Source organism: Pelodiscus sinensis, chromosome 12 (assembly GCF_049634645.1).
Source record: "Pelodiscus sinensis isolate JC-2024 chromosome 12, ASM4963464v1, whole genome shotgun sequence".
NCBI lineage: Eukaryota > Metazoa > Chordata > Testudines > Trionychidae > Pelodiscus > Pelodiscus sinensis.
Genome location: NC_134722.1, coordinates 20,303,546 through 20,316,030, shown reverse-complemented (window position 1 = coordinate 20,316,030; position 12,485 = coordinate 20,303,546). Strand labels below are relative to the sequence as shown.

Sequence of the window (12,485 nt, the reverse complement as noted above, 5' to 3'; positions counted from 1 at the left end):
AGTGCTCAGTTTGTTCCATTCCTCACTGTAGCTGGAAAACGCAGGAGGCAGATGAACCTGGACCTGCTCCAGCCAGGGGACATGCACTTCTCCTAAGGATGTTCACTAGTGGTTCATCGACTACTCGACTAGTCGATCGGCACTTCTGCACTTCCTCTTTTCAAAGGGGGCAGCACCGCACAGCTGAGCCAGGGGTTAGCTGTGCAGCACTGTGCGCATGGAGCCTGGGGTCAGCTGGGGGAATGCCGTGTTGGAGCCCAGGATCAGCTGAAGTCCCCAGCCGAGCCCGGGCTCCATGCACTCAGCACTGCACAGCTGTTCCCAGGATCAGCGCCACACAGCTGAGCCAGGGATCAGCTGTGCGGCGCTGCCGCTTTCAAGTACTCTCGCTATCTGATAGAGGCAGCAAGGTTGGGACGGGAATCGACTAGTCAACTAGTCTTTAACATTCCTAACTTCTCCCTTGTTTGTGCCCACTGGAGCTGCAGCAGCCATAAAGAGGCGCTTCTCACCTGTCCCCAAGCTGCTATGATGAGAGAGGGCTCCCAGGACAGCCAGCGTACACTGAACCCTTCGTCCCCAGCACCACTATAGAGCAATGATTTAAATGAAGAAAACCAAAATTGAATTAAGGACCTGAGCAACGCTGGGTACATTTTCTAGTAGTTATATAATTCAGTTTTCAGAACGTCTACGTCTCCAGTGGCATGATTTTCTGAAAATGCTTTTAACGGAAAAGTTTTCTGTTAAAAGCATTTTCGGAAAAGCGCATCTAGATTGGCAGGATGCTTTTCCGCAAAAGCACTTTTTGCGGAAAAGCGTCCGTGGCCAATCTAGACACGGTTTTCCGCAAAAAAGCCCCGATTGCCTTTTTCGCAATCAGGGCTTTTTTGCGGAAAACAGTACTGTGCTGTCTACACTGGCCCTTTTGCGCAAAAGTCTTTTGGAAAAAGACTTTTGCCCGAACGGGAGCAGCATAGTATTTCCGGAAAAGCACCGACAATCTTACATGAGATCGTTAGTGCTTTTCCGGAAATTCAAGCGGCAGTGTAGACAGCTGGCAAATTTTTCCGCAAAAGCAGATGATTTTGCGGAAAAACTTGCCAGTCTAGACACAGCCAACATGTCTAAGAAATGAGGCTGCATTCTATTATTATTATTATTTATTAATTATACTACCCCAGCACCTGAACATGAGGCTTAAAAATGTAATCTGTAGAGCCAGTGTGTGTTATACACAATGTAGCAGAGAAAACATAGTTAGTGATTGCTAATATCAAAAGTGAATTAATCACCCAACCTGCTGTGGATGTCATGGTGTCTCACTACGCAAATCTTAAGAGTAAAAAATAGCCAAGGGAATATTTAAAGCCATCTGAAAAAAGTGGGGCAGAGGGCTGTCTATCATGATCTGGAAGCTGCCACTCTGGTAAAACAGTGCTTATAGTGCACCCATCAGCAATTGGGCTTCATTTTTTTTGAGCCTGTGACCGCTTGCAGTCTATCCCAGTTTAAGCACTGGGCCATGGGAAAGAATTTGTAAAGTGTGGGGAAGTGGCAGCAAAAGGATGTGCAGGCAGTGCAGCTTAGTCCGGTCTGGTATCTTTTACCCTGAACTGAATCTAACCCAAGAGAATTCCCTTGGCCAGTGGTGTATTGCACTGACCATACAGAATTCTGCTTTTAGCTGTGCATATAGGACCAGATTCATTTCCAGAACAACTCCAGTAAGATTTTGCCCCAAGTACAACCAGTCCTGGAAATTTAGTCACAGCACCACTTACCCCATTTAGTATTAATAACATGGTTTCAGAGTGGTGTGCAAGGGAGTGGACTTTAACCATGCTTCATAACCTGGCAGCAGACCATGCTTGTAATACAGAGAGCCCCTGGTTGTGCTATTTATTATCTCTCCTGCCCTATGCATGCCAACAGCCTCTGGCACTAATGTGGGGGAAACTTTGAGCCCTCTGAAAAAGTGCCCTAAGTCTGATTCAGACCCAACTGAGCTCCAGGCTCCTTGGGAAGGAATGGAACTTGCTGCTTGGAAGGATCTGTGTAAATCTGTAGCTCTAAACAAGTAGTTTTATTGCTCATCAAGCAGTACTAGTTACTGAATATTAATACGTCTATACCTGTCCCACTAGGGCTATGTCTAGACTGCAAGCCTCTTTCGAAAGAGCGCGTCTAGACTGCACGCGGAATTTCGAAAAAGCAAGCCGCTTTTTCGAAAGAAAGCACCCAGTGAGTCTGGATGCTCTCTTTCTAAAAAGCCTGTTTGCTGTCAAGAACGCCTTCTTTCAAAAGAGCACTTTCGAAAGAAGGCGTTCTTCCTCGTGGAATTAGGTTTACCACCGTCGAAAGAAAAGCCACATTCTTTCGATTTAATTTCGAAAGAACGCGGCTGCAGTCTAGACACAGGTGAAGTTTTTTCGAAAAAAGGCTACTTTTTTCGAAAAAAACCCTGAGTCTGGACACAGCCTAGGAGAGTGCCCTTCACAATTACGTGGGAGTAATGCAGACACTGTAAGAACTAAAGTTGCAACCATCAGGCACATATTTGAAGACAGGAAAATGAAAAGCAGGTAAGAATCACAATAGACCAACCCTCATATTTCTGCCAAACAAATTGTGAGTGTCCAACTCTTATGTTAAAATCACACACCTGTGCCGTGCTGTTTCCAATTCACTGCACTGCACATTGTTTTGTTTCCCCAGGAAAGGCAATAGTGTAAAATATTTTAAAATCTTACCATTAGCTGTTAGGGTTGTGAAACAAGCGGCAATAATCAGGGATAGCAGCAAAGTATTTTCACCAGTAGACATATTGCAGGTGTACCAGTAGCCAGCGGTCCAGTTCACTGTTTTAAACAGTCAGTAAAGTGCAAAGTTACATCTGTCAATTTCAGATCTGCACTGTTTGCTGTTTAAAAGACACTGAAGTCACTAACCAGTAGCACTTCGGCACGGTCCTGAAATAATGGTTTCACCTTCTTTGACAGTCAAAAAAAACTCTTGCTCTTACTGTAAACTCAAACATTACAACACAATGATCTATAAGAAGGCGTGACATTCTGTAGACTGTCTGGATCTTTTAACCCTGTGCAGGGTTAAAGCAGCCAGATGAGCTGGCTGTTTTGCTCAAAAATTGGCAACAGTTTTCCAATGGAGCAGTTTTCCCCTGGAAAATGCTGATTCAACTAAATCAAAACATTTTGCAGGGGCATTTGATGTAATTGAAATTTTCAATGGGAAATTATTTTGAAATCTTTTATTTTATTGTTTAAAAGCATAGTCAATGATTCGTTATTAAGAATGTTTATGAGACTAACTAACCAAATGTAGCCAATATTTTTGTCTAGAGACCAACCAGTACAATTAGAAAAGGAGAGATATGTACCCTCATACAGGAAGAACGTTTTATGTTGTAGTATGTTCACCCTGCAGAAGGTGTGCTTGCACACACCACTGATATTTGTGTCACAAGCAGGAATGTAAAATTCCATTTGTAACCCCTCTGCTGGGTAGGGCCGGCAGCAACCAGGGCCGGGTTCAATATCTAGGGGGTCCATCTCACACAGAACAGGCTCGAGCCCCCACCCAATAGCCTGGAAAATTCACACCGTTGGGCAATGCTTCCCCACTTGCAAGCACAGAGGCTGAGTGTAGAAGGAAACTTTTAATGAAAGAGAGAGAGAGAGAGGGAAGTCACATGGAAAATTAACAGAGTTCAACCTCTCCCCCCTCCCCCCCCCAACAAGTGACTGTCCTAGCTCAAAAAGGATTGAGAATTGCTTTTTTGCCTCTCAGGCTTGCTAGTCCAACAAGAATAGTAATAGAAATGTAGCCATGTTAGTCTAGTTTAGCTGAAACAAAAAACAGGACGGCTGTGTCTACATTGGCATGATTTTCGCAAAAGCGGCCACTTTTGTGCAAAAACTTGCTGCCTGTCTACACTGGCGGGGAGTTCTTGCACAAGTACACTGACGTTTTAATGTGTGAAATCAGGGCTTCTTGCACAAGAACTATGATGCTCCCGCTCTGGAATAAGCCCTCTTGTGCAACTGTTCTTGTGCAAGAGGCCAGTGTAGACAGGCAACATGAATTTCTTGCACAAGAAAGCCCAATGGTTAAAATGGCACGTCTTTTACGCAAAGGCACATGCCAGTGTAGACGGTCTCTTGCGCAAATACTCTAACGCAAAAACTCTTGCGTTAAAGGGTATTTGCACAAAATCTTGCCAATGTAGATGTAGCTGACTAACAAGATGGTTTATTAGGTGATGAGCTTTCATGGGCCAGACCCATTTCCTCAGATGAAATTGTGGAAGAAAATTGGCATGACTTTGGTATATATGGTTGTGACAATTTTCTTCCACTATTTGATCTGAGGAAGTGGGTCTGGCCCACGAAAGCTCATCACCTAATAAACCATCTTGTTAGTCTTTAAAGTGCTACATCGTCCTGTATTTTGTTTTAGTCCAGCAAGGTCAGGGTTCCATTCACTTACCCAAACTTTCCCCGTACCCCACTTCAAACGCCCCACTTACAGCTCTATCCAGTCAGAGCAGATCCTGACACATCAGCCTGATGACTCCACTCCTTGAGCCTGAGGCTACATCACCTTTGGGCTGCTCTTGTGATCCACTTGCTCTGCCTGCCACCGTTCCCACCAGCCACTCAGCTGGCTGCCTGTCACCGCTCCTACTAGCCACTTGCTCCACTGGCTGCCAAGGGTTTAGCTCCAGGCCAAGCCAGTGATTTCAACTCTTTAGCCACCATCTAGGCTGGAAAAAGATTCCAGCTCCCAGTGGACTAGCAAAAAGACTCCCGCTAGAGTCTGCTTTATGTCTATCCTTAAAACAAGGGGGAAAGAGGCAGGTTAAACCAGTCTTATAGCTCACACCTGGCAGGCATGAGCAGGCTGGATTAAGCCTTTTCCTCCCCAGCTCTGTACACTAAACTCTGGAAGGGGGAGGCTTGTTCATTTGAGACCCCTTACAATGATGGTGTCTCTCCTGCAAGCACTGGTGTCATATTTTACAGTTCCCACATTTAGGGGTAGCATGATTTGTGACCCCCCACAACAGCCCAAATTAGTTACAATACATCACATTCCATTCTAACAACCGATCCTCCACCAGCCCTGGCTGAATTGGATTTACATAACCACACCTCAAATTCCTTCCCCTTCCTGGCATGAGCTGTATTTACATATCAACAGTTAACAGTTAATTATCTTGCACAGCTAAACAATAGAGTGAGCACCCCCACCCCCAGGGCAGCTCTCTCCTTTTCGCTGGCTGATAGCAAGCAGTAGTTTAGCCACATTTAATTGGTTAACCGCAGCCGGAGCAGCCTCTGCCTGTGCCCCCCTCCCTGCCCTCCCCAGGCCTGCCACGGGAGCTGCAACATGCTCAGTCTCTCATGGACAGGGGCTGCTCTGGATATCTGTGGTGGGCCCATGGGGCTGGAGCAGTGCCCTGCCCAGGGTGGGTGGGGAGCTGTTTCAGGCTCCGCTGGTTAACCGGAACCAGTAAGTATAACCCATTAAGAGTGATGCTTACTGGTTAATCAGTTAACCGGTTAACCTTTCACATACCTGATCACAAGGGAGAAAACACTTTACATCGTCTAAGAATGATTGAATACTGTTTCCATTTCTGGTTGCCCCATCTCACAAAGGATATAATGGAATCAGAAAAAGTTCAGAGAAAGACTGTAAAGATGATTAAGGGTACGGGACAATTTTCATACTAAGACAGACTACAAAGATTAAGGTTTTTCAACTTAGAAAAGAGATGACTAAAGGGGAAGGATGGAATATGATAAAGGTCTATAATATTACAATGTGAAAAAATGAATATAGAAGTGTCATTTATCTTTTCACACAATACAAAAATCAAGAGTCAACCAATGAAATTAACAAATAGCAGGCTTAATTCAAACAAAAGAAAGTACTTTTTTAACCAATGCACAATTAACTCAGAGAACTCATTGCCATGGGAAATTGTGTTCGCCAAAAGTATAACTGGGTTCAAAAGTGATAGAAATGTAGCCGTGTTAGTCTGGGGTAGCTGAAGCAAAATGCAGGACAATGTAGCACTTTAAAGACTAACAAGATGGTTTATTAGATGATGAGCTTTCGTGGGCCAGACCCACTTCCTCAGATCAAATAGTGGAAGAAAATAGTCACAACCATATATACCAAAGGATACAATTAAAAAAATGAACATATATGAAAAGGACAAATCACATTTCAGAACAGGAGGGGGATGCGGGGGGGGGGGGGGGGGGAAGGAAGGAAGGTAAGTGTCTGTGAATTGATGATATTATGCAGGACAATGTAGCACTTTAAAGACTAACAAGATGGTTTATGATATTGTAGTAAAAACTAAGTGTGCTTCTTCCCCCTTCCATTGCTTAAGCTTGAAACAGCATGTAAGGAGGAGAAGGATTTGTAGTAAAAGAGGAACTAGCTGTTCAGATCCATTTCTCAAAGACTAGACTGCACGTACTACATGAGTCAGGGAAATTTGCTAATTGCTTAAGTAAGCTATACTGGTGGTCGTTACCGAGTGGAATAAAGTTGAAGTATGCTAACCAATAATGCTGCAACACGAAGCTAAGCTAACAAATCAAGACATACCACGTTAGATAAGGAAGTCAAAGAAAGTTATAAAAAGATGCTTAGCCAACGCCCGGGGTCAGCTTTGCTTTGAGCATTGAGTTCCTTAGCTGAACCTTACTTGCAAGTAAATAAACTTGAGTTGGACCCAGCCTGAAAATGTGACTCTCTTCTTGGGGCAAATCAGACTAGCCTCCAAGGGGACGAAACCAGCAATTTATGCAACAATATCACCTCTAATATCATCAATTCACAGACACTTACCTTCCTTCCTCCCCCCCCCCCCCCCCCCCCCGCATTCCCCTCCTGTTCTGAAATGTGATTTGTCCTTTTCATATTTGTTCATTTTTTTAATTGTATCCTTTGGTATATATGATTGTGACTATTTTCTTCCACTATTTGATCTGAGGAAGTGGGTCTGGTCCACGAAAGCTCATCATCTAATAAACCATCTTGTTAGTCTTTAAAGTGCTACATTGTCCTGCATTTTGGGTTCAAAAGAGAACTGGATAAATTCACGGAGGACAGGTCCATCTATGAATATTGGCCAAGATGGTCAGGCAGGCTCCTTTACACGTAGGAGTAAAGAGGGCAACTGCCCCAGGGCCCGGTGATTCAAAGGGATCCAGGGCTCCTAGCCACTGCTATGTGGCAGCTGGAGCCCCGAGCCCTTTAAATCATCACCAAAGAACTGCACAGTGTGCTCTGGATGGCACTGCGGGGACGGACATATGGTTCAGGAAGCACTGAGGGCTGGTTGCTCCAGCCCCACCCCTTCACCTGAGGCCCCGCCACCTCTGGGAGTGTAGCCCTGCCCCCCCCTCCAACCTTGCCCAGGGGCCTGGCAAGACTGTTGGCTGGTCTGTGGTCAAGGGTACAATCCCAAACACATGACTACCAGAAGCAAGGAGTGGAAGACAGAGGTGGATCACTCCATGGTTGTCTTGTTCCCAGGAGTGGCTTAAGGTGAGCTGCTGGCAGCTGGTGCCCAAGGCGGAATGTGCAGTTGGCGCCCCCGCCTCCATAGCCCTCAATGGCGTGATGTCATCATTGGGTGCCCCATTGAATGCGGCGCCCTTGGCAACTGCCGAGGTTGCCTGCATCCATGGGCTGCCCCTGCTTGTTCCATACAGTCCCCACAAAGTGCTCCCTGGGCCATGTGGGCTTCCTGATCCAGCATGGCAACTCTTACGATCTTATGCTCCAAGAGCCAGTCCACCAGGCTGTACCAGTTCCTTTTTTCTTACATGACCCAACTATTCCCTGATGCTTCTTTAAAGGCAACTGGGGCAACAAAGGGAGGCACAGATGCCTAGAATGGTTGAGGGGGAGGGGATTAGAGAAGGGCTCTCCGGGCAGTGAACAGCTACAGTAAGGGAAAGAGCCTTTCTTCTCCCCAAAGTCCCCAGCGTCTTCTGCCTGCACCCTCTTGCACAGCCACAGATTGTTGCGTCTGGTGTTTTACCCTGTTCAGGCTCTGGAATGAGAGGAGACCAGCAAAACCAGGTAGGAAAGATGGGGCAGGTGGTGCAGAAAGCCCCTTACAGATGGCCATAGCTCTCTTTGGCTATGTCTACACTGGCGGGTTATTGCGCAGGAACGGCTGTTCTTCCAGAAAGTGTCCACACTGCCCGCCCGCTGTTGCGCAAGAAGATTTACAGTACGGTGTGGTAAGAGAGGGCTTCTTGCGCAAGAGCTATGCTCTTTTTTAACAGGGGTAAGCCCTCTTGCGCAGGAGCTCTTGTGCAAGAGGGCAGTGGGGATGATCAGCAGGGATTTCTTGCGCAAGAAAGCCCTATGGCTATAAAGGCCATCATAGCTTTCTTGGGCAAGAGAGCATCCACACTGCCATGGATGCTCTTGCACAAAAGCACAGCTTGCACATGGCAGTGTGGACATTTTCCTGCACAAGATGTTCTTGCGCAAGAAGCCGCCAATGTAGACATAGCCTTTGAGTGGGTATAACATGCAGTCAGAAAGCAAGACATTTCCATTTTTTCTTTTGGCTCATAACAAATAAAAGAGCCATAACTTTCAGCCATTCTAGCTGGCTGTGTTTAGGGGGGATGTGCATGTGGGGGAAGGTCACATTCCTATTTGTTGAAATTCCCACTCACCCGTTGCAGTGTTCTGTGATCTCACTAGAACTGGGGCGCATGGGGCCAGCTAACTGATGGCAAAGTACTGTTTTTCTCCTGAAATATTTAGTATTTTCAAAGCTAGCATTGGTTTCTAAATATATACAGATATACATTTCACATCAATAGCTGGCTGAATGAGAGCAATATTGGGCAAATGGCTTGAAAATTTGCAACACTGATGGAAAAGTATTACACAAGCAGCTTCGGTGAGATATCATCTGTGGAAGTTTGTTTTCTTTTGGGTTATCAGACTGATGCAATGGGAGTAAAGGACCCTTAACTTTAGGGTTGGGCTTTGAGTAAATATTCAACATATTTTAGACCATTGCAGTCCAATAAGCATATCATTAGAGCAATACCCAGGGTAGTGGGGAGAAGAAAGCAACATGGCAATTTCCTTTGCGTTAGTGCTGGGAGCACATTCCATCAACTAAGAGATGCTTTTAGCTTCTTTAGTAGTTTTCAGTAGCTCACAATCAGGGTACAATAATCCCATATTGAAAACTCTCTTAAGAGCCGTGAAAGTAACAATTGTTTCTGGCTTCGATTGTGTATTCCAGGATAAACTTTCCCCCTCACTAATTCTTGTGGCAGTGTTTCAACAAGCCTTAGCTCCAAAGATTTTGTAGTGTTTTGTCAACAGATAATTTGCTATTTCCCAAGAAGGGCTTTCTGTAAATTATTTGACTTCATGCACCTGTGTTTATTTAGGTGGGTTGTTTCTTTCAGGACACTGAGAGAAGTAGCTTCAGGTATTTTGAGAAGTTGGCAAACTGCTCTGAGCACCTTTTGCTTTTCCCTGCATGGAGTGGACTGATCCACTGAGTTTCTTCCAGAGGTACATTTACCAGTTTCAGGGCCCAATTTTCAAATGTGTGCCCCGAGTTTATGGCTTCCATCAATATTTAGCTTCAACTGCTGGTTTAGAAGCCAAAGACCATCAGTTCAGCAAGGCACTTCATCACATGTATAAATTTAAACATGGAACTAGTCCTATGGCTTATGTACATGTTCATGTCTGTGCTGAACTGTGCCCTTAATCCACTGTTGATCAGGCTCATTTCGATTGCTGATTCATGTATTTTCCCAAATGGTCTTACCAATGGTTAATACACACATTTTTAGACTGGAAAAACATTGCAGATTTATTTTTATTTTTGCATAATAGCTCAATTATAGCAGATTTGCATGGTTATGTACACTCTTGCCTTGAAAGTTTTATTCCTTATACTATTGGAGAGGATTGTTCTTGACTTTGACAGTAGGTAAAATTAAAATTTATATATAAACAAAGGGGTGATGATGCCCTTTTCTACTACAGCTGGATATATGCTATACTGGCAGACTAAATTAAGACAGCACCTTGAATAGCAGCAATAAGTCTAGTTGCTATTCAAAGCTATGGTGTCACATGGAAAATATGTAGAAGCTGGATATACTTTATGCTGCTAGAAACTTTATTTACATTCACTAATCTAACAACCCATAAACAAAATAAATAATTCTTCTTTCATTTACATGCCTTAAGTTCTGGAAGTGTATTAGATTTTAAGTAATGTGCTTTTCTATTTTTGTTGGGATTGCATGCAGCTAACTACTGTTATCAACTAGTACACTGAGGTCCCAGCAGAGACAAAAGCCACACTGTGTTAGGCCTAAAGATTGAGTTTATAGAGCAACTGTTCTCTTTTGCTTTTGAAAAGCATCTCGAAGGTCCCCACCCAGGGTGCTACAGAGTAAAGCTGCTCTCACACCGATCTGCACAGGTGTGTAACAAAGTGTTCCAGCTCAGTTTTACAGAGGTGAATAAGGGCATTTCATGGTATCAATCTCTGCATTCCCATTTCAACAAGCAAAAAAGGGGCAGGAAGGGGAGAAGAGAGGTGTGGATTCCCTCCTCCTCCCCCCCCCCACATACCCTGTGCATTGGATCCAAGAGCATGATCAGTGTATACAGGGGAGTAGTCTGCTGTATCTTAATGCATGGAGCAGACTGTGCAGGTCCTGTGGGTCAGATGCAGCCTAAGGAAACTTTGCTGCATTCCAGCTTTGTGCAGCTGCTAGCACAAAAGAGCAAATTGGTGGAATGACTCAGCAGAAACAACCTGCAGCCAAGTGGGTATTTGCTCTGACCACATGCCTGTCATGTGATACGTTGAACAATAGGAAACAATAGGAAATGAAATAAAATACCCCAAAGGTGGAGGTACAACCATTTCCCATAAGCACCCCGTGTACAGTGCTTCCCAGGGCACTTGTGCAAAGGAAGACACTAAACAGAAATCAAGTCCTCTTTACTGGGGACCCTGCATCCTGTCACACAGTTCACTTCTGAGCACCTCTGATGAGTTATTTTTCCAGGCAATTAATTCAGTGTCAAAAATCCATGTTCATGCCTGCTTTAACTTATCTGGAAGATCTCCCTGCCAGAGCCAGCAATGAACCCTGAAGCTTAAAGTGCAGCAGGGGAGGTTTAGATTGGACATTAGGAAAAAATTCCTAACTGTCAGGATGGTCAAATATTGGAATAAATTGCCAAGGGAGGTGGTGGAATCTCCCTCTCTGGAGATATTTAAGAACAGGTTAGATAGACGTCTGTCAGGGATGGTGTAGACGGAGCTTGGTCCTGCCTTGAGGGCAGGGGGCTGGACTCGATGACCTCTTGAGGTCCCTTCCAGTCCAATTATTCTATGATTCTAGGCTGGGGGAAAGGTATTACAACCTCCATGCAAGCTGATCCCTTTCACCAGACACCTGAAACCAGGGCTGAAAGTAAAATTAATTTCTCCCTAGTACAGGGGAGAAGGGCACACCAGCTTAGGGGAGCCACATGACCTCGTTAAGTAACCCTCCATTCCACCCCCAACCCATGGCCCCCACGCTCTTCCCTTCTCCTCCCCTCTCCATGTTACATGGCAAAGCGGAGGATGTGCTGGACGTTTTGCTCCTTTCCCCGGTGCCCCTCCCAGTGGAAAAAGGAGCAAACCCCCCACCTTCTATGCTTCCACAAGCTGTCTCCCCACCAGCTCCATACAGCGGCAGCCTGGCTGGGGGACATGGCTGGGCATTCTGCTCCTTTACCCCTCTGGGAGGAGCAGCAGCACACAGGAAAAGGAGTAGAAAGCTGACAGCTCCTCTGGCTGTGGTACCACTCCCAGCTCCCCTCTTAGCCCTATTCTGAGAGGCAGCTTCCTGGAGGGGCTGTGAATGGTACAGTGTCTTTCCAGTGCACCAAACCAGCTATAAATAGCACAGCATACTGGAGCTCACTGGTCATTTTCCTACCATTACACCACACTGGCCCATAATGGCTTACTTTTACCTCTGCATGAAGCCATATAAGTGTCTAGACAAGACTCCACAATTTGTTTAGTGTCTCACATTTAAAGTAAAACAATTGTATCTGGTTTTATTTTGTAATACAGTCACACATTTTCCCTTCTACACATTATGAATCATAATTCTGCATGCTCTTTCTTTTCCTTCATTATCTTGATTTTTTCAGGCAGGGTCTTTGTCCAGAACTCCACTCTGTTCCCTTTCAGTTTCTTTGCTTTCTTCTGTTGTAGGTTCAACTGCAGGTATTGCTCATTCGTGTCATACACTGGCCATTCCACCAAACCTTCGCCATTAGGATTTCTGCACACAATGGAATGAAGAGGTGAAAAGACTGGGACTGAGATAGTCCATAACTCCTGAGTCCTCAATTATAATCCA

At 45.0% G+C, this 12,485-nt stretch overlaps 2 protein-coding genes across 5 annotated transcripts in view; both read right to left on the bottom strand.

Annotated features, from left to right (window-relative positions):
• The window catches only part of LOC102459884 (fatty acyl-CoA hydrolase precursor, medium chain-like), a 29,607-nt gene extending 26,591 nt beyond the window's left edge, over window positions 1-3,016 (bottom strand). For both annotated transcript variants that reach the window (XM_075940075.1, XM_075940076.1), the window contains exon 1: window positions 2,754-3,016. In XM_075940075.1, the coding sequence (XP_075796190.1) occupies window positions 2,754-2,826 (73 nt within the window). In that variant the 5' untranslated portion in view covers window positions 2,827-3,016. The remainder of the gene's footprint in view (window positions 1-2,753) is intronic.
• A 9,129-nt stretch (window positions 3,017-12,145) lies between these two features.
• LOC102456807 (fatty acyl-CoA hydrolase precursor, medium chain-like) overlaps window positions 12,146-12,485 on the bottom strand; it is a 34,420-nt gene continuing 34,080 nt past the window's right edge. For all 3 annotated transcript variants that reach the window (XM_075940073.1, XM_014577223.3, XM_014577222.2), the window contains exon 14: window positions 12,146-12,407. In XM_075940073.1, coding sequence (XP_075796188.1) covers window positions 12,224-12,407 — 184 coding nt within the window. In that variant the 3' untranslated portion in view covers window positions 12,146-12,223. The remainder of the gene's footprint in view (window positions 12,408-12,485) is intronic.